Source organism: Taudactylus pleione, unplaced genomic scaffold (assembly GCF_031769625.1).
Source record: "Taudactylus pleione unplaced genomic scaffold, aTauple2 ptg000019l, whole genome shotgun sequence".
Taxonomy (NCBI): domain Eukaryota; kingdom Metazoa; phylum Chordata; class Amphibia; order Anura; family Myobatrachidae; genus Taudactylus; species Taudactylus pleione.
The window spans coordinates 35,032,472-35,054,306 of record NW_028284421.1 but is presented as its reverse complement, the minus strand read 5'-3'; the positions used below and the strand labels follow the sequence as shown (position 1 = coordinate 35,054,306).

The 21,835-nt window shown below is 45.8% G+C and overlaps 1 protein-coding gene across 3 annotated transcripts in view; it reads right to left on the bottom strand.

Moving 5' to 3' along the window:
• Positions 1-21,835, bottom strand: part of SCAPER (S-phase cyclin A associated protein in the ER) — a 321,693-nt gene that overhangs the window by 131,357 nt on the left and 168,501 nt on the right. For all 3 annotated transcript variants that reach the window (XM_088446867.1, XM_088446876.1, XM_088446870.1), the window contains exon 22: positions 19,818-19,944. In XM_088446867.1, coding sequence (XP_088302993.1) covers positions 19,818-19,944 — 127 coding nt within the window. The remainder of the gene's footprint in view (positions 1-19,817; positions 19,945-21,835) is intronic.

Below are 21,835 nucleotides of genomic sequence, written 5' to 3'. Positions count from 1 at the left end.
GAGGTCGACATGAGAGAGCCCCCAAATCTGACACCCTTCTGGCCGAAGCAATGGCCAGAAGAAAACAGTCTTAGCTGTAAGCCATTTTAACTCCACTGAGCCCAATGGTTAAAATGGCGGAACTTGGAGAGCCCTCAGGACCACAGCCAAATCCCAAGGAGCCACTGGTGGAACAAAGGGAGGCTGAATGCTAAGTACACCTTGCATAAAGGTGCGGACATCAGGAAATGTAGCAATCTTGCGCTGAAACCATACAGACAGGGCAGAAACCTGCACCATCAGGGAAGCAAGGCGAAGACCGTGATCTAAGCCCGCTTGTAGGAAAGCCAAAACCGTGGATATCCTAAAGACCTGAGGATCATAGCCTCTAGGGCGACACCATTCGAAGAAAGTATGCCACACTTGGTGGTAAATTCTTGCAGAAGCCGGCTTCCGAGCGCTGAGCATGGTGTTAACTACAGAGCTGGAAAAACACCTGGACCTTAAGAGGGCAGTCTCAACAGCCACGCTGGGTAATGGCAAGGACCTTGAGGCAACAGGTCCGGACGTAGAGGCAACAGCATCGGAGTGTCTACGGAGAGACTCCGAAGATCTGAGTACCAGTGCCGTCTGGGCCACGCTGGAGCTATCAGCAGGAGCAGAAGCGTGCCGCCTTCTTGCTTGAATTTGCGAATCACTCGAGGAAGAAGGGAGAACACAGGGAAGAGGTACGCAAACTGGAAGGTCCACCGGACCGACAGACCGTCTACCAGAAGTGCCTCTGAGTCTCTTGTTCTGGTCCTGTACACAGGTAGCTTGTTGTTGTGTCGGGAGGCCACGAGGTCCATCTCTGGAAGGCCCCACTTGTTCACCAGCAGTTGAAACACCTCCTGGTGAAGAGACCATTCTCCTGGATGCACGTCTTGACGGCTGAGAAAGTCTACTTTCCAGGTGAGGACTCCTGGTATGAACACTGCCGAGATGGCAGGTAGATTGCCTTCCGCCCAAGCTAGAATGTGGGACACCTCTGCCAGGTGAGCAGTCTGCAACCACCAGGCCAGAGACAGACGTACCTCCGGGGAAAGCACCATTGTCTGTCTTTATCCGATGGGGCAACCCATTCCATCTGGAGAGGATCAACTTCTGCAGAGGTCTGGAGTGAAACTGGGCATACTCCACCATGTCGGACATCGACACCATGGATCCCAGTAACCTCATCGCCGAGTGAATAGACACCCGGCAACTCTGCAGGCAACTGCGTACTTTTGCCTGTAATGCAGAGATCTTTTCCTCCATCACAAAGATCCTCTGATGTTGGGAGTTCAACAGGGCTCTGAGATGGAGTATCCTCTGTGAGGGAACCAGGAAGGACTTCTTCCAGTTTATCAGCCAGCCGTAAGTCTGCAACACAGAGACTGTCAGTTGCAGATGGCACTGAAGTATCTCTGGAGACCCTGCCAACAACAGGAGGTCGTCCAGATAGGGCACAAGCGGACCCCCTGCATCCGCCGGTGGGTTGCCATAACTGCCATAACTTTGGTAAACACTCGAGGTGCCGTGGCCAGACCAAAGGGCAGTGCCTGGAACTGGAAAGGACGGTCGACCACTGCAAACCCGAGGAAACGCTGGTGTGCTAAGACTATGGGGATATGCAGGTAGGCATCCTGAATATCTAGCGACACCATAAAATCCCCAGGCTTCATCGCCAAAATGATGGAACGCAGAGTCTCCATCCTGAACCACGGAACCCTCAAGGGTTTGTTGAGGGATTTGAGGTTGAGGATGGGCCGGTAAGACCCATTGGGTTTCTGTACCAGAAAGAGATTGGAGTAATACCCCGATCCCCTGAGACAACGGAACCGGCACTATAACTCCAGCCTGGAGCATAGAGTGTAACACTCTCTGGAATTCCAGGGCCTTGTCTTGATCTGACTGAAGGCCTGTGGTGAAAAAACGTCTGGGAGGCCTCCGCCGGAAGGAGAGGGCGTACCCCCGAGAGACCAGCAGCACTGGGCGAATTGAAGAAGCCGGCTTCCCACTTTGGGGTCCCCCAAGGAGAGGCCCGTCCCGTCAGGCTGAAGGCTTATCGTCCGACTTTGGAGTAGGACTTCTTGTACTCCAAGCCTGCTCCTTTGACTTGGCAGATTTCTTGGCCCCTGACTGTCTCGGAAAGGACTGTACTTTGGACTTACCCTGGGCCCTATAGGGCCGAAAGGACGAAGAACCCGACCCTGATGGGACTGTAGCTGATGGCAGACATGCAGACTTAGCTGCTGCCACAGTGGCCACAATTGTGTCCAGATCAGGGCCAAACAGGACCTGTCCATTAAAAGGCAAGCATTCCAATCCCTTTTTGGAACCTGCATCCGCTTTCCAAGAGCGCAACCATAGGGCGCGGCGAGCCGTCACTGCTGCCGCGAAGATCCAAGGCTGCCTCATTAATGTATGTGGCTGAGTCTCTGAGATTGCCCACTAACTACACCTGCTCAGCTGAAGAGTCAGTGTCCAGAGACACCTCCAAGCTATCAGCCCAGCGCTCCATAGCTCTGGCCAACCAGCACATGGATTTTAGGCATATTTCCAACTTGCGATCCGTAGCACTCCTCACTAGGTGTGTGACATGAGAATCCACCTGAGGAGGGGTTTCCCACTTGGAAAAATAATTATCCGCAAAAGGGTATGCAAAGGCCAAGCGTTTTTGATGCTGGAACCGCTTACACCGGATTTTTCCACGCCTCCTCTAAATGATCCACCAACTGACCAGATAGAGGAAATACAGTGGCATCACCCTTAATATCCTTAAAGAAGGCATATTTGGATTTGGCCACGGGGGGATCCTCATCCTCAATAACCAACGCCGCATGGACTGCCCGTATAAGGCCAGATATATAGACTTTAGACTCCGCCTCCTTAGTACGAAGGGGCTCTTGGTCCGAAAAGTCAAAAATCTCACCATCATCAGAAGTGACGTCATCCTCATCAAACTGAACCATCTGAGACACTAAAGGCCGCTTAGGAGGCTGTACTGAAGACTCCCCCAGTAAAACGTCCGTCAGGTGTTGTACCGAATTGGACAATGAAATCACCCACGCAGGCTCCTGCGAGACCTAGGGGGGCAAAAGCGGGAGACACTGGGGTACCATCAACTGCCTGGGGAACCCCTGCATGGGTGATGAGACTACCAACTGCTGCGATAACCCCATCTGGTTAACGCAGGGGGCGTCGCCAGCTGGCCCACAAGGGTTGTAAGTACCTTAGCAAAACAAGCCCAGGGCGGTTCCTGTACAGGCGCAGTGACAGAAATCGGGCGTGATACGAGATAACATGCCCTACATAATCCCTCAGTGTTCCCATCACCCTCTGCTAATGGTATATTACATGTGGTACACTTTAGCAGAAGAGGAAAGTCATGTTCACTCTTAGACATGATGAGTATAAATGGAGTGTATGTGATTCCCCTTACAGAAAATACTTTAACTGTGAGGCAATGAACACCCTGCAACACCGCACCACAAGGGCTTTAGCAGAGGAAGAACAGGGATAGTAAAATGGCTGACATTCAGAAGTGAAAGCACAGGTAGACAGCGCTAGCATTAAGTCACATACAATGCAGAAATAAATCCCTGCACTACCAGCACTATGATCAACTACACAGACACAGAGCCTGGTAGGAAACATTGCTACATTCTCTGACCTTATCAGTGGAGTGGTATGCGGGGGACCCGGACCATGATGCCACCTGTATCAAGCGTCCAGCAGCGTTTGCACACTTCCACAGAAAATGGCCACCGAGGAGCTGAGGGGAGGCAGGCCCGGGGGAGGAGCGCTGACACAGCCCGCCAGACCGCTATGGAGAGGCACTGTGCAGCGGGGGAGGCACCGGCTGTGAGACAGGGAAGGCGCGCTCCCCTGGCATGCAATTAACCCCTGGGACGCTGGAGCTTTAGCGCTCTGCTGCAGCCCCGTCCTGGGTGGTCTAGTGGAAGCGCAGGTCAATACCTGGCCCCACACGCAGCCTGTCCCCAGGGAGCCGCCTGCCTGAGGACCTAGGACTGTGTATCGGCGGGTCCCCTCCGCGGGACCCTGCCGCTTACCTGACTGCCTTGAATCCGGCGTCAGTCTGGGTAATCTGGGGTCACCACTAGCTGTGACCCCAGACTCCCACCAGCATCCCCAGATCAGTACCGGCGTTCTGGTCCGGCGGGGTGGAGGAGTGACAGCATAGACGTCAGTACTGCCTATGCTGTTGTTGCAGCAACGCTGTTTAAAGAACTTCAGGGGCTGTTAAAAGCCCCCCTCTGAAAATTATGATCCAACTCCGAGCCGGGCACCGTCTAAACTGACTTACCTTGGCTCAGGGGCGGGGTATAGGAGGGACCCCAGTGCATCCTGGGAGGCTGAAAAAACTTAACTCTGTGGTGCCCGATGACTACCGCCATCGCCTATACCCCAAAGTATCCTGTGGATACCCTCTGGACCCCGATGGAGAAAGAATTCTATCGCATACACAGAAAATATTCACTGATAAGAGGCTGTGACCCAGAGTGGGAGGAAACATTTTCTGAGCGATAGATAGGATCTAAGACAGGCATGTCAAACTCAAAATACCAACCGGGCCGAAAATATTCAAGGTCTTAAGAGTGTATGGGCCGCAACAAAAAAAAGTCATATGCAATTTTGAAAGGTTTATTATTAATAAAAACCAATGCAGTGCCCCCTGTAGTAGTGCCCCTTATGCAATGCCCCATGAATTTGTGCCCATTATGCAATGCCCCTTATGCAGTCTTAGTAGTGCCCATAATGAAGTGCCCCAGTAATGCCCCTTATGCAGTGTCCCAGTAATGCCCCTTATGCAGAGTCCCCCAGTAATGCCCCTTATGCAGAGCCCCCAGTAATGTCCCTAGTAGTGCCCCCCAATAATGCCCCTAATGCAGTGCCACCAGTAATGTCCCATTTGCAGAGCCCCCAGTAGTGTCCCTTATGCAGAGCCCCCAGTAATGTCCCTAGTAGTGCCCCTTATGCAATGCCCCTCATGTTGTGCCCCCCGTAATGCACCTTATGCAGAGCCCCCAGTAATACCTCTAATGCAGAGCTCCCAGTAATGACCCTAATGCAGAGCCCTCAGTAATGCCGCTAATGCGGAGCCCCCAGTAGTGCCCCTTATGCAGAGCCCCTAATGTTGTGCCCCCAGTAATGCCCATTACAGGCAGACAGACTGCGTATGATGCGTGAGTTTACTACCAACCAAAGTATTACCATCCAGGCCAGAGACTGTAATCGCTAGATGTAACTTGATCGAAGGAGTATTCACAGTATTGGCTAAACCGATGTCCAGGAAATAACCAGCAGCGTCACTATCCAAAAACGCTGAGATGTTTGTAGTATGCTTGTTGAAATAGATCTGAGCTGGTTCAAGGAGAGAGTTTCTGAAAAAGATTATCTGCATGCCCAAATGGACCCCTTCCTTCGCTGTAACCGATTTTCATCCATCTCCGCATGCGTATAATTCGCAGTGTGCGTGTGCAAGCCATTCGTTGCGATCTGGTAGCTCGTAAGCCACTATCAGGTCGCTGATTTGAGTGACAGATAGTGCCGTTTGTGGGTGGTAACAGGGGAAGGTCCTTGTGAACGGGGGAGTGGTGTTGCGAACGCAGGCGTGTCAGTACCCCAAAACGCTGTTTAAAGGGCGTGCATAATAAGCTAAGTAGCGTCATTGTACACGTCACCTCCATGTATTTCAGCCACCAATGATCTCAGTGCTTGCGGCAGGGAAAGGCAACCCCAAGGGCTGCGAGCTGCTCCGATGGCTCACGATGGTCCCCGTTTAATCACACATTTTCCGGAGATGACGTGTGTTGCAAGAGGCAAGGGGGAGTCTTCAGACACTTGCGAGCGCACTTTGCCATAGCTCGCTAACACACAGTGGGCTTCCTTACGCGACGCAGTGCGAGCGCTTAATTTAAATATCCGGCCCCTTTTGGCCAGCGAGCGGGTCTGAATGAGCTCCTTGGTCTTTTCTGGCTTGTTAATGCAGAAATGAGCCATGTGACCCTTGCCGCCACAGTACAGGCATAGGCCTAGGGTACGTTGCCTGGATTTCTCTTCAAGGGATAATCTTTATAGCCCAAGTTGCATCAGAGGACTCTACCATAGTAGAAGAGGGAATAGCAGATGAGGCAGATGATGGTGATTCCTTTTCTATCTTCCTTTCCGTTATGTGTCTGTCAATTTGAATTGCTAAATGCATAAGCATCTCCAAAGAATCCGGGACTGGAAGTATGTAAGGAATCCTTAATTTGATCAGTCAAGCCAAATAGAAATTGACTACGAAAGGGCAGGATTGTTCCATTCACTGTCAGCTAAATTCAGAGAAGTATTGCATGAGGTAGCACAAATTAGATTCAACAGAAGCCACCCGATTAGGATCATCATAAAGTAAACCCAGGGCCTCAAAGTGTCCACTAACTGCAAAGCGGAATGGTCAGGGCTTAAACCAATGGCCCACGTTTGAGGGTCTCCTTGTAACAATGAAATTATAATTTCCACCCTCTGTTGCTCAGAACTAGAGGAAAAGGGCCTAAGTCTGAAATATAATTTGCAGCACTCCATAAAATTCCAGAAAAGCTTTTTTTCCCCAGAAAAGCAATCTGGGAGATGTAACTTTGGATCAGTTACAGGAGGTTGAATCGCAGGAGTAGGCCTAGAGGCTGCTTCCTGAGCAGCCAGGCGAAGTGACAAGTCATGTGCCACTTGCGACAGGGTCTGTATCTGGCTAGCCAGCAATTGAGCTAAATTGGACGAAGCAGGGTCCATAATATTCTGCAGCAGTGGTGTGTGTAAATATGTTGTGTGAGTGTGTGTAAATATGTTCTGTGAGTGTGTGTAAATATGTTGTGTGAGTGTGTGTAAATATGTTGTGTGAGTGTGTGTAAGTATGTGTGAGTGTGTGTGTAGTATGTGTGAGTGTAAGTATGTGTGCATGAGTGTGTGAGAGAGTCTGTGTGACCCCCTCCCTCCACGTGTGAGTCTCCCCAGAGGCAGCAACAGGGAGAACTACATCTCTCAGCAACCACCTCACCTCCCAGCAGCCCCCTCCACAGTGCAAAGATGGAGGGGAGATGACCGGGAGCCGCTGAGACTATGGGACCGGTAAGTATCTTTTCTCTTTATTTTCTCGCACAACAGGGTTTTTTTTAAGCAGAAAATCCCACGCGCATTTTTTTGAATTGGATATCGGGAGCACGCATACCCACGATGATTCAAAATTGGGCGCAAGGTCCGCAAGGTATTTTGCGGTTCAAAACTCGCTCCCAATTGAATATGCCCCCTAGAGGTTATGATAGCGAGTTTATGATAAAGATTGGATGTGCCAGGGTCCAGGGAGTAAGGCTGGAATAGGTAAGGGTAACTGAGTCAAGTATAATACAGGATTATGGATATCAGCAGTAAGAAATGAGGTAGTTGAACACTGCAACCAGGTGTGATGCAGAAATCCTGATAGTAGCAGTGAGAAATGCTAGACACTGAGGTACATGGAGGCAAGCTGGATACTGCTAGCAGGCACTGCAGAGACTGAAATCAGGAGATACTGAGAATCAGCACGACAGGTCAGCTTCAATGCAGGGCAAGGACACTATAAGAGGCAGTGAGGACTACCTTTTACCTAAGCATGCACCCAATCAACATGCCCGCTGAGACAAGCCCTCTAATTTGTGTAACAAGCTGCAGCTGCCGGGCTGTAAGGGGAAACAGCATCTCGGCTGCCGTGCAGCTGCTGGAACCAGAAGGCTGTGCGGCCTGCATAATGACGTTAGCCAACGGCCGGGACGAGATGGGGCCGTGTAAGCCGACATAATACCATGAAGGGGTGTATTTGGTCTGCAACAAAGTGTGGGTAGGTGGCACGTGTCAAAGTAACATCCACATAAATGCCAGGACACAAGGTTTCCCAGCAGAAAATTGCCCAGTGCATCACACTGGCACCACTTGCTTACCATCTTCCCATAGTGCATCCTGGTGCCATTTCTTCCCCAAGGAAATGTTGCACACGCACCCTGCCATCCACATGATGTAAAATAAAACATGATATACATGTGTCCACATACATCTATCCTCCTTGTGCTACAAGTTGTGTTACACTTAGTACTACCAATTCACATAGCTATCACGCGTTGAGCGACTTTTCATGCAATTTTTTACATTCAAATGCACCATATTTGCACAGCAATGCGAATAGAACACACAAGCAGCTTCTATTGATTAAAATGATATGCAGCATGCCTATATTCTGTGTGCGACTACAGGTGCATCTGCATGCGAAATGCTACGTCACAGTGTCAGCGGCACTATAACGTAGCGTTTCACATGCAGATGCACCTGCAGTCGCACACAGAATATAGGCATGATGCATATCATTTTAATCAGCAGAAGCTGCTTGTACATCCTATTCATATTGCACGGAGGTAAGATGTATGCAGACACATCTGTAATCTTCTGTGGGATCAGACCAGACAGGGTAGCCTTCACTACTGGCGCACATCAGTGAGCCTTGGGCGTCCATGACCCTGGTGCAGGTCAGCAGTTGTCCTTCCTTGAACTACTTTGATAGGTACTAACCACTGCATACTGGGAACACCCCACAAGACCTGCCGTTTTGGAGATGCTCTGACCCAATCGTCTAGCCATCACAATTTGACTCTTGTCAAAGTCGCTCAGATCTTTACACTTACCCATTTATCCTACTTCCAACACATCAACTTCAAGAACTGATTCAGACCTGCTTGCTAGGATGTGTTCGCCCGTAGCTGGCCGATTGTCGCTTTCTGTAAGCATCACAGTGCGCGTGTGCAAACCAGTGCGAGAGATCGGGAAACGTTCGCTCGCTGCGCATAGACTGCCAGCAGAGTGAGTGACAGGAGAAGCCTTTGTGGGTGGTGACAAGGGCTGGCTGCCAGAAACAGGGGAGTGGACATGCGAACGCAGGCGTGCCTGAGCGTCTTAACGCCGTTTCAGAGGCGTGCATAATTAAGAGGCAGCATCACTGTACACGTCGCCTGGTTGTATTTCCACACTGAAGTGATCGCAGTGCTTGCGGCAGGGTATAGTCAACCTCAAGCGCTGTGTTCGCTACCGATGGTGATGACGTGCGCAAATGGGCGTCTTAAGATAGGCTGGTGGGCGTCTACATACACAAAGTGATCGCACGCCAAGACATAGTGGGCATGCTTATGCCTAGCTGGATTTGCATACGCTGGGTGCGAGCTAACGCATCTAGCGAGCGGATCTGAATGAGCTCCTGAGTGTTCACTTGCTGTCTAATATATCACAACCCTTGACAGATGCCATTGTAATAAAATAATCAGTGTTATCTGTCAGCAGTTTTAAAAGTTTAGTTATATTTTCTTTCACAAATACCTCCAGAGAACAAAAAGACACTGAAAATCACTTAGAAGGCAAAAAACTGAAGAAAAAAAGCAACACATTCAAGTATGCTTTATGTGCTATTATTTGAACTGCACTTGGTTATGACACCATCAATCTACAGCTGGTACATTGCAAGCAAGTCACACAAACGATGGCCCTATTCTTATAACATTTTCAATGTCAGACAGCATCTCACAGTTTGTGTTAATTAAAAATGTATATGTTATTTCTGAAATATTATTTGGCCAGTATTACACAAGTTTTAATATACAATATGTACTGTGGCACGGAAAGACTGACTGTCCAGCTAGTGCCCAACTGACTTTACCCTGACATCAACAACTCAGATCAGATCCGATTATCAAAAACTCTGTTAATCTTCTTTCACAACATAAACTCTGTTATCCAATCTATGCTAATCTATGTTCTGTACCAAACCTGGCTTACCTGCCAGCACAGCATCCAGCCATCTTATACAAAGCTTATCAGGACATCGTATTGCTTAATTCACAAATACAAATCTTCTAAAACCTCAATCAGCAAAATATATAGCACAACCTAGTCCACCAATATAGAACTGAACCTAAGGATGACATATTAGCACAATTTACTTATTTTAATATTGTTTGCAGAGTTTCTCAATAAGAAACTCTTGGCCTAAGGCTACCGTGAAAAGTTTGGGAACCACTAGCGTACGGGATCACAGACGCAGGCTATGACATGCCTCGGACGGTCGCGACACATGCGTTTTTTTGCCTACACTCCTTACCCGTTACCTGCCCAAACACTCCCTGACTGTCAATCACACTACGAGTAAAAAGTCGTTGTGGGTGACTACGCTTGATACATGTGTAGTGCGATTTGGACAATAATCGCTCACCTCGGAAATATTGGAATTGCGTACATCTCTGAATCAGGCCGATAGTACATTATGCAGCAGATAGGCTTTAAAAAGGGTTGGGTAAGATGTCCTGGTGGTCAGAATCCCGACAGTCAAAATTCTGACGCATGTTAGTGAGTATTCTAACCCTAACCCACCCCTCCGGCAGTCTAACCCTAACCATCCCTTCCCCCGTGCCTAACCCTAACACTCAAAGGAGCCGGTATTGTGATGAGTGTTGGGATTCCGGAGATGGTATTGTGACCGTCAGAATGCTGACTGCTGGGATCCTGACTACATCCCTTTAAAAACACATTTCTAACATAGAACTTAGGCTCAAAAAAATGGTGTGTTTGTTCTTTTGTCAGCGGTTTATTTATTTTTACACAACCATGTGTACGGTCCCTTATGTTGCTGTGATGTTAAAACTTTAATTTACTGGTAAAACCTCTGCACCAACAGCACTATAGGGAGTAGGGATTTCCTTTAGATTTAGCTCTACAATGATTTCGAAGGAGCAATGCAAATATTTGTTCAAAATATAAAAAAAGTCATGTTCATGTGTGCAAACATAATACTAAGAAACAGTATTTTTCTTTGTATTTCTGTAGCAAGAGTAATTCAATGAAGTGCAAAGCTTATGGAGTACATGAAAGTTTTAACACTCTGATTGGAAAAGGTTGAGGGTCTCCTGTGTACCTTCATTATGATGCAGCTCATAAAGCAGTCCATTTAGTAAGTGAAAGCTATTGTCCTGTACTCTCACCCTCCCACGAGAGCATTCTGTATCCGATCTCTGCGATTAGCAACGGTATACAATGTATTCTGCTCAAGTACAGAGCAGCATACCCCAACTACTTCCTACACAATAACTCCCTGGGGAAATTCAATTAACAGTGTCAACTGTACTCCCTCTAGTCAATGGCTCACACTATCAGGGTGCTTCCTCCCGCCCACCATACAAGAGAATTACTGCCCACATTTATATAGGCTTGACCATACACTGCTAAACACATCTGCTGGAAGGTTATTGATCCAGCAATAAGAATGAATGACCCTCCTGGGAGTGTGTAGGAATACGTCACAACAAATGCACAGAACAACTCTGTCTTTGAATAACTCATGCAGAAATGTGATGACTATGGTATATTTATAAAACTTAGAGGCAATGGCTATGAGCAGTATAGAAAACATACCTGTGGGTTCTGTGTGCATGTGCAGTATAATATATCACTGTTATGTTTGCTGGTTTAGTTATCATCTATAGAGGTCTGTAAAACAAATGGCACAGAAGTACAAAGCAGAAAGAACCTTACTGCTGTCCGTGGATGTTTTCGCCGGCAAAATGGAAAGATACAACCCAACAAACATATTACTATGAAGCATGGTGGCACAATGATTAGCATTTGCAACAAACAGAGCTGGGGTTATGGGTTTGATGTGCTATTTGTGTAGCGTTTGTGTGTTCTCCATGTGTTTGCATGTCGTTTCCTCCCACCAAACAAAAAGATACTTAAAGAATAATTGGCTTCTGACAAAAATAAATAAAACACACAGTAGTCTGTATGTGAGAGTGTGTTCCTCTAGAAGGGCGAATGTTGAGCCTGTAGGACCTGGTTCTGAGTCAGACACAAGTGCTAAAGTGAGTGTTTCTCTCAGATTTCAGCACAATGAAAGTTGAGGCTGCACATGTGCCAGGTCAGGCTTACACTAACCGTTGGCGATCACTTCTAAGAACAGATTGATCTGATGGACCACACTTTCCGTGAAATGGGCTCTTCTGGTGGTAACTGGGTGTCGGCCATGCGATCACAAAGAACAGCCCCATTTTGTGGGAGCGTCATGGGCCCATAATATAACGTCCATACCTGACTGTAGCGTGTGAACGGAAATGGGACGTCTGTTTCTCGCTACAGCATGGGACCGGGGCAAGTTCAGTTACTAATAATGATGATGATATCCAGTCAGAATGTCAACACCAGAATGCCGACATGTTCTGTATGTCAACAGTCATAATGCTGACATGGATATACAGAAATGTCAACAGAGTCATAATGTTGACATTGTGCATATCGACAGCCAAAATGTTGACAGAGTATTATAGTGCTAGATTTAGGGTTAGGCAAAAATAGTGAAAACATTTATGTCGACGTGCACAGTGTCTACACAATTAACATGTCAACATTATGACCGTGACGACATGTTACATATCGACATACTCTCCATGTCGACTTATGATTTTCCACGTCATAGCACACCCATGATGTTGGTTGTGTCTGCAGACAGACACAAAGTGGACGAGATAGGCTTCCACTTACAGTCACACAGATTCTTGAGTTTGCATATGAAAATAAGTAAAATACAGTGGCCATACGGAAAAGCGGCCGCGGAAGTGTGCAACTCAAAATCGGGACCATAGTATTCTATCGTTTGGTTTTTACCCTATATGACGCCCTGTTGCATTTCATGATAAAAGTCCAGATTTAAAGAGGAATAAATGCCATCTACACAAACTGACATTTCAGCTGCTACATATTGTACAGGTCGCTCTGAGTTTACTGACGCCAGCAGAAGAGTAGACCTGAAACAGGCTCCCTTGGTTAAAGAAAATAAAATTTACAATTAGAAAAAAAAAAAAAAGTAGTACATATACGGGATGTAGTTATGTGAGGCCGCCGGTCACAATCCCGACGCCAGAATGCCGGCTAGGTATTTATGACAGGCGTCAAGATAACAATGCCTGTCATAATCCCAACGCCAGAATGCAGAACGACGCGGGCCCGAACGAGGTAAACAGGGGGGGGGGGGGGAGGGTTAGGGCACCCCAGGGGGACTAAGGGTTAGGCACCCCCGGGGTGAGGATAGGGTTAGTCACTAGGGAGAGAGGTTAGGGTTAGGCACCCCTAAAGGAGGGTTAGGGAGGGGAGAGTGGAAAGTTATCTGTACTTACCTCCGCTGTCGGGATTTCCTCCCTTCGAACCAGCGGCTGTTCAGCCGCCGGGAATACAATCCCATTCCACATATACCTATTATTAATACATTCTTAACAACTAGTCAATGAGTTACCAATATTGCTATACTGTAATAGGATTTAAACTTTTTATGCCTGCGTTTGCCTACATCATGCTTTCAAACTAAGAAATGTATCTTGCAAAATGCAGCCAAAAGAAACACCTATACCTAAAAGAACAAGGTGCAATTCACAAAGGTACACAAATAATAAAATAAGCTTAATGGACATATAGAAAGACTGTCAACTGTGGCCTGGACACAAAAATATTAAATATGCCAGTCCATAAAGCATGCAATTTCTGGGGACACAAAATACAGGGCCTCCCAAAGGGTGGGATCAGGGACACGTGACCTGAGGCATGGATATTATCACAATAAATTTTTACTGAAAATAAAATGGTAGTACATGCTATATAAAACATCACTCCAAATTACAACATAATTTGCAAAGTACTATTTTTTTACAGTAACTTAAAAAAAAAAAAAAAGGAATACAGAACAAACGGAAAGAGATGGGATAAAAGAAAGGAGAAAGAGGGGGAGAAAACTAAAAAAAGAATAAAAACAGCACAACAATAAAGAAGTGTAAAAATAATACATACTCCTTGCAGAGAATAATGTAGAAACGGATAGGACCCTATTCCCACAGACAATAAAATGAAGATGGACAGTAATTAAAGAAGGACAGCATTCGGGATATGATTAGCAAAATATTCAGACCATGAGAACTATTTAAAAATAGGGGACGAGGAGCACATAGAGTACTTGAATCCCATAGTTTCCATTTCATAGCTACGCTGGATCATAGAGATCATTTTTGGTAAAAGGGGCAGGTCGACTCTCTTCCAATATTGGGCCAGAGCTGCTCTCATAGCAATAAGGATATTACTAATCACATATTTGTTATGTTGTTGGTTTGACAGGGGGTAGTGGTGCAAAAGTGCTATTTCAGGAAGGTGAGAAAGGAATTCTGAAGTGAACTGTTTAGTCAAATAAAAAACCTCAACCCATGGTGGTTGGATTACAGGGCGCAACCAAAAAATATGAATTAGGGTGCCCTCTATGCCACAGTTCCTTCAGCAGAATTTTGAGGAGTCTGGACAAATTTTATGTAGTTTAAGCAGGGTACACGGTATACAATCGGGAAACCGGCTGCCTTAATAACGACAGCCGGCTTCCCGACTGTCATATCCCGGTGAGGGTGAAATGCTGGGCGTCTAGATGTAGACGCCAGACATTTCCCCGACGCCGGGAGACCGGCGCCCAGCATCCCGATCAAAGGGATGCCAGGCGCCGCGAGCGGATAGCCGTGGGGGGGGGGGGGGAGGGTTAGGTTTAGGGCACACCGGGGGGACTTAGGGTTAGGCACCCCCCCCCGGGAGGGTTAGGCTAGGGGGAGGGAGGGTTAGGCACCCCCGGGGGGGACTTAGGGTTAGGCACCCCCCCGGGGGACTTAGGTTTAGGTAGCGGGGAATGGGGGGGTTAGGCACTTAGAGAGGGGATTAGGGTTAGGCACAGGGGGGAGGTTAGGGTTAGGCACCCCTAAGGAGGGTTAGGTTAGTAGATACTTACCTTAGGACGATCGGGATTTCCAGCGCTGTCGGGCTTCCGCTGCCGGGCTCTGCTCATCTGTCGGCCAGGCGCTGCCGGGAATCGAACCATGCGGCCGGCGGTATTTCATACCGATTCCGGGTACACACCTAACAGATATATCTGCAGATGATGGTTGTCATACACACTGAACAACAATCACCTGTCGTCTGGCCGCAGGTCCTGCTGGCTGGGTGGGCGTGTTGCGCCCCCCTCCCCGCGGCCTCTGCTGCAAATGCACGATCGGTCAGCTGACCGCCTGTACACACAGCACGATGCCCCAATATATCTGCAGATATATTGGTCATCGGCTGTGCAGCACTGCCAACGCGATATGTCTGTGAACGAAGTCGTTCACAGACATATCGCTGGTACACACTGGCCGACACACAACATATATTGGCCGATAAATTGATCGGTCAATATCTCCGGAAGTGTGTACCCAGCATTAGCTGGCATATGGTAGAAACCATGTATAAGTTTAAACAACATTTCGGAGTGGTTCATAAATTTTGACATCTTGAAAATGTTAGAAAATAGCCCAACCCAATCCTCGTCAGTAATGGAAATTTGGAGCTCTGCCTCCCATTTAGATTGAATTGCTAACTTCTTATTTTCCAGAGGACAATAAAGTTCTATACCACATAGAGATACCGTTTGTATGGTTCAACAAAGAGAATTTGGAAGTTATACAGTGGAAGGCAGGGTAGGGGCTGAGAACCAACAGTCTTGGAAGAGATCCAATGTCTAATCTGGAGGTATTTGTAAAACTCGTTTGAGGACAGGAGTCGGAGGAACGACTTGAGTTGTCGATTGTCATATAGATCCTGTACTGTCAATATGCCCCGTTCTGACCAAATATAAAAAGACAGATTGGGAATTCATTTTGAGACTGCTAACAGAAAAATGTTGGACGTTGGAAGAGAAACCTCACTGTAGAGTTTAATCAGCTTGTCCCAAACAACTAATGAATCTGAAATATTATTTAGTCTGAGAGACTGAGAGGGTCTGCTTTGGGAATCAGTCCACAGAAGATCTGGTAAGGGGAAGGGTTCACACACGGAGCATTCAACATTGACCCAGTGTTTATTAGAGGAAGGGGCTAGCCAATCCTTTAGCTGGTCTAGGAGACATGCATGTTGATAGAATTCGAGATTAGGGGCAGCCAAACCACCCTGAGCCTTAGGGTGCATACACACCAGGACGATATCGGCACGATTTGGACAAATCGGGCATGTTGTGCAGTGTGTATGCCCAATTTGCGCGCTCCTGCAGTCGCATGCGATATCGTGTGATTGGCTGTGCTGCACAGTCAGTCACACGATATCACATGTGAGGCTGTACATATTAATTAAATCTTTTAAGTGTGTACCAGCAATCATGCGAGGTCCAGGGTGAAGGAAAATCGCCCTGAACATCGGCACGATTGCCGGTCGTTTAGGTGTGTACCCAGCCTTAGATATAAATAAGCGAGCCCTAGACATTCTGGGTCTCTTGCCTTTTCAGAGAAAAGTTGAGAAAACAGCGAAAAAACAGCGTAGTTAATAAACAGACAGGGATTAAATAGGGTATAGCCTGGAAAAGATACAGAATTTTGGGGAGTAACGTAATTTTTACTGGGAACAGACGTCCTAAACAAGAAATTCTATAATTGACCTAGTTCTGGTGTAGTGAATTGTACAAGTAATGGTTGATAATAACAAGATATGGTGTCTTGTAGTTGTGCAGGAATCTGTATACCCAGATATTTGAGGCAGGAAGTCTGCCAGGCATAGGGATATTGGTTCTGCAAAGTGTGTAAAGAGCTCTGATCTATACCATATGCTAGAGCTTCAGTTTTAGAAGTATTTACCATGTAGAAAGAAACTGCTGAGTATTGATCGAGAATGTCATGTAGAACAGCTAGAGAGGAATCAACTTTTGTTACGAATAATAGGACATCATCGGCAAATAAGCAAATGTTATGCTTAAAAGAGCCAAGGGAGAGACCCTCATGGGAAGAAGATCTATTATCACACATTTTAATAATCCTCCGGCTGTTTGCTTTAGCCTAACAAAAAATCAAATTGTTGCTCTAAACTTCATTTTATTAATCAGACATTGAATATAAGATTGAACAAACTACAAGGAGAAACATTGCCAGAGATTGAATAAAGATTGACACATATGCAATGATATTTAGTAGGGATGTGCAGGCTCGGTTCTACTCGGTTCCGTTCGGTTCTTTTTACCGAATCTTATTGGCTATCCAAAACTCGTGACAGCTGAAACCCAATAAGATCCGGTAAAAAGAACCGAACGGAACCGAGTAGAACCGAGCCTGCACATCCCTAATATTTAGTAATAATGTTAGAAAACATCATGAAGAGGGTGATTATTTTGGACGCACACCTGTAGTAATTTTTGCCCAGTTTGGTCTAAGATATTAGATATTGCCCATTCCAGAGGGTATCATAATACATATCAGCACTATCATCATTAGCCAAAAACAAAGTTGAACATGGCAGAGTAATGATTCACAGGCCTTCAGGCAACACTGTATCAGGACTTGCACAATGAAAATGTGTAACTCTTGTCTTGTATAAATAATGGTGGCAGAGCAGATGTAACATTTTAGCTGGTAGAAAGAACTTTATAATTAAAAAAATAAACTTTGGCTGCTATCATTAAACAAAAATCAGTGATCTCAGGGGGATATTATGTTGTTGATTGTGGTCTCGATGTCTGATCTGCATTACTCTACGACATAATGTAACGCAATGCAGTCACATATGACCAACTGATCATAGGAATAGCAGACTTTATATGAACTGCATGTAAAAGCTGAAGTTTTCACCTGGTATTTATATATCTATTGAAATGGGGGTATGCCTGATAAGATATTAATGCAGGAAATTATATTATCCCGCTAGGGCCCCACTAATGGCCTCAATTTTGAGAACATGATTTAAAGTTAATGGGGAAGTCTGTAGAATGGAAAGCTGTTCTTCTATCTGATTGGCAGCATATTACATGTGGGGGAAGGCAAGGACTCCTATCCAAGTAATCCCTCAATTGTGGCTTTTAATGGGAATAACTCTCCGTGGCAGTACTAGCATATCCGATATCTGATAACAAGCAGTTACAGTCAGGATCTGACTGGGAAAGACTGCAAATACGGCCTTTTCTGGAATGTTATCATTCAAATGCTGCACACTTTGAAAGTCGATCCAGAGCTTGCCATAAAGTCTTTCTACATTGTACGAAGACAGGCTTGAAAATGGCTGAATTTAGCAAACAATATTGCAGAGGACACAAAGACTGCATACAGTATATCATATGGTGGTAATTTATATCGCATTGTCTTCTCATTGGGAACATCCATATATAGTCAGATGTTGGGAGCCCGCATTGTATAAAACATCAGCAGTGAGGCTGCTGTATAACTTGAATTCACTGTTAAGAAGATGTAGAGCAGGTATGTCAAACAAACATTTATGTGCCCGACAGTGTGGGCCCAAATACATATATTATGTGGGCCAGACCGAAGCTCTTCATTCACCCCTGCTGCCCTGCTCAGCTGGCCTGGCTGCGGCAAACGGAGCTCAGCACCGATCGGGCAGTGTTACTAGCTAAAAATAAAAATGACGGCGGAGCTGCTGCGCATGCCCACCCGCAGCAGCAGCTACTCCCATAAGCCTTTGCGAAGCTGTCAGTCACCACTGACAGTTCTGCCTCCAGCCTTCCCTGCACACACAGCAGCAGCCTGCAGCCCTGCACAGTACACACAGACAGAAGTCAAGAACAGGAGCCAGTGCCGTCCCGCCAATTCTGGCTGTGTCACAGTAGTGTAACAGTCAGTAAGCTTAGAGATGGGCTGGGGAATAGTGAGGCTGGGAGACGGTGAGGCTTAGACACAGTGGGGGGCACAGTCTTGTTCAGCGCACATGTGTGTGGGGAGGTTAGCAGGGAGGGGCTGTCCCTAACCCTGACTCTCCCCCCAACCCTGCTACTTACCTTCGGGATGCTGGCGCCGGGATTCTGACAGGTGCCGGCATACTGAGCGAAGGAATCCCTGCGGTCAGGATTATGACCATATCCCATATATGTTTGTAGGCATCTCTCCTATTCAGATCATGTGCATAGTAAAACTCAATTATATATATATATATATATATATCATACAACTAGTGAAATTGACACGGCATACTTTTATGCCGGGTCATTTAAGCTGACCTCTGCTCAGCCGAGTCTTGTTCTTCAATACTTACTGGCCCTCTTGTCCTGTCCTGCAGAATGGCTGTACCGTCTCCAGCAGTGGAAGCCACTCTGGGAAAGGGGGGGGCTTGTTACCGATGTTATCCATAACAAGAAGTAAATGTTACTCTGAAGAAGCATGCAGACCATGCGTGTACAGGTATCTATATAATAGTAATCAATTATTATATAGATACCCTTACACACATGGCCTGCATGCATCTGTGCAACAGTTACTTCTTGTTACGGATAACATCAAACTAATAAAAATTCAATCGCCAGCATCATTTATCAGGCAACAAGTCTTATAAGACAGAGACACACTTAAAGGAAACAAGGACCTGTCTGTGTGCATGTATAATGTATATCACTTACTGTGTTCCCCTCCCATTTTCAGGAATCCCTGTCCACAACCTCATTAGCATGCTGTCATCTCATAGAGCCACCTGTTGAGGCAGGTCTGTAAGAGTTACCAGTCATGTTCTACTCAAACGCAGAATCTTTGTTACATCAAAGGACTTGATCAATAACAAGCATGCATTCTCCTGCCAAGTCCACTACACATAACTAGAGTGCTCATTGGTGATTGGTGCATGTATAGTGTTGTGTAGAGTAATACTGTGTGGGCAAAACACTCCTAATACTCTACTCTGAAGCACTAATTTAATGTTATATGAAATCAGCAGATTAGACTTACCTGCTTCTCTAGGATTCTGGTGACTTCTCCTAGAGCTCTGTCTAGGGCAGATACTTTATTGGTGCTCGAGAGCCCACTGTCTTGTGATTGCAACTGTTTCTGAAGATCTTTGGTGAGTCGCTGTAGCCTGAAACCAGAAGAGAAAAAAAAAATATTCAAAAACACCAATTTTTCACTGTACATATGTTTGTTAGAGTTCAGATTAGCTGTCACAGCTACTTTTCTGTTGACAAGGCTGGTAGCAGTGTATTGATTAGTGAGTTACCAATCAGCAGGGTTAGGCATAGGTGTGATATCATTTGTTGATGTTCTCTATGTCGACATGGCTGTGATACCGACATGTCAAAGGCTGACATTCACAATGTCGCCACTGACATGTCGTCAATGTGAATGTCGACAACATGTCAACATTGTTTTTTTTTTTTGTTTGTTTTTTACATAAATTGAGTGTCTAAGCCTAACCCTAACCACACTTTCAGGCCAAGGTTTGCATGAACACCATGTGAGAGTGTGGGGAGAGGGATAAATGTGTTATTTATTTATAATACTGGTTGGAAACGTATTACTACATATTAATTAAATAGATAAAAAAATACTACTGGAGAGGGAATGGCATTGGCTAATAAATGAGTGGAAAACAAAGAAGATTTAACCAAGAAACCTCCCCATAAAATTGTGCTAATTAACATTTACAGATGTGTCCACAAACAACTATTCTCCGTGTGCTACAGATCACGTTACACATAACACATGAGCGCCCTGCAACTCATCTTTTTGTGCGACTTTTCTCATAGCTTCTGTCACTGTAACATAGCATTTTGCATGCAGATATAACCGCAGCCGCACACAGAATACAGGCATGATCATTTTAATCAGCATAAGCTGCTTGTTCGACCTATTCGCATTGCTCTGCGAATAAGACTTATTTGAAGGGAAAACGTTACATGAAAAGGCGCCTGCCGCCACGCCATACATAGAAGGGCTATTTAACACGCAATGAGGCTAGATATGTATGTGGACACATCTGTAGTTTATTTTAATTAGTTGCTCAAGACATGCATTGACAAAGTATACGTTTATTTACAACACATAATTACGTCAGCACATCTAGATAAAATACGATCTTAGCCTTCTATCCCATGCTTTAAATGTTTTGCAGAATCTGGATCGAATCTACTGTATATGCTTTCAGAACCTGGATAGAGTTTGCATTCTATTAGAGAAAGATTAGTCATTTTATCAGTCACCATCTTAGTTGAAATGCCTCTTGGGAATTATTGATTCTTTGATTGCTAAAAAATCACTAACATTTGTTCTACTGTTTACAGTTATTTTATCCGAGATGAACCATAAGTTCCAGGGTGAAAAATCATACATTTATATACTTAAGTAGAGGTTCACACAAATTCAACAAAGTATAACTCCAGTCTGAAATAAAAGTTACAAAAAAAGTTACAAAAATTCACATTTCCATTAAATAACTGGCGACACTCAGCTGCCCCTATCATAGGCATCTGTGTACCTTTCATATGGGCAGCAGAGAGCAAAACACTGTGAAAGTAACACAGTCCCTGATATGCCCAGCGCATCTATCATCTCAAGAGAACATACAAATTGAAACTGAAACGTTGACTAGGAGGACATCGTCCCTTCATCAGTCTCAGGCCTGTTGCTAATGCCTGCAGTGTGGTCGTGATCAGGAAGGAGAGAAGAGACCTCCGGGATTACAATGCATTTGCATTTTAGCCCCAGTTACATAGGTGAGTTGCAACAACACCTCTTACCTGAGTGATTCAAGTAAGCTGTTGGTCAATGAGAACCATTAGAGGCTGTGAGTCGGGGCAATTCTAACTAGTAAACAGTACACTCCAAAACAATGAGAAAGCTTAGGCAAAAAGGAATCGACACAAGATATGTGTTTTGGCTGTTCTCCTTCAAATATACTTTTAAGAGGAGAATAATTGGATTTGCTACATAATGTCAGATAACATAAAAGAAAGTAAGATAGCAGTGGCAGT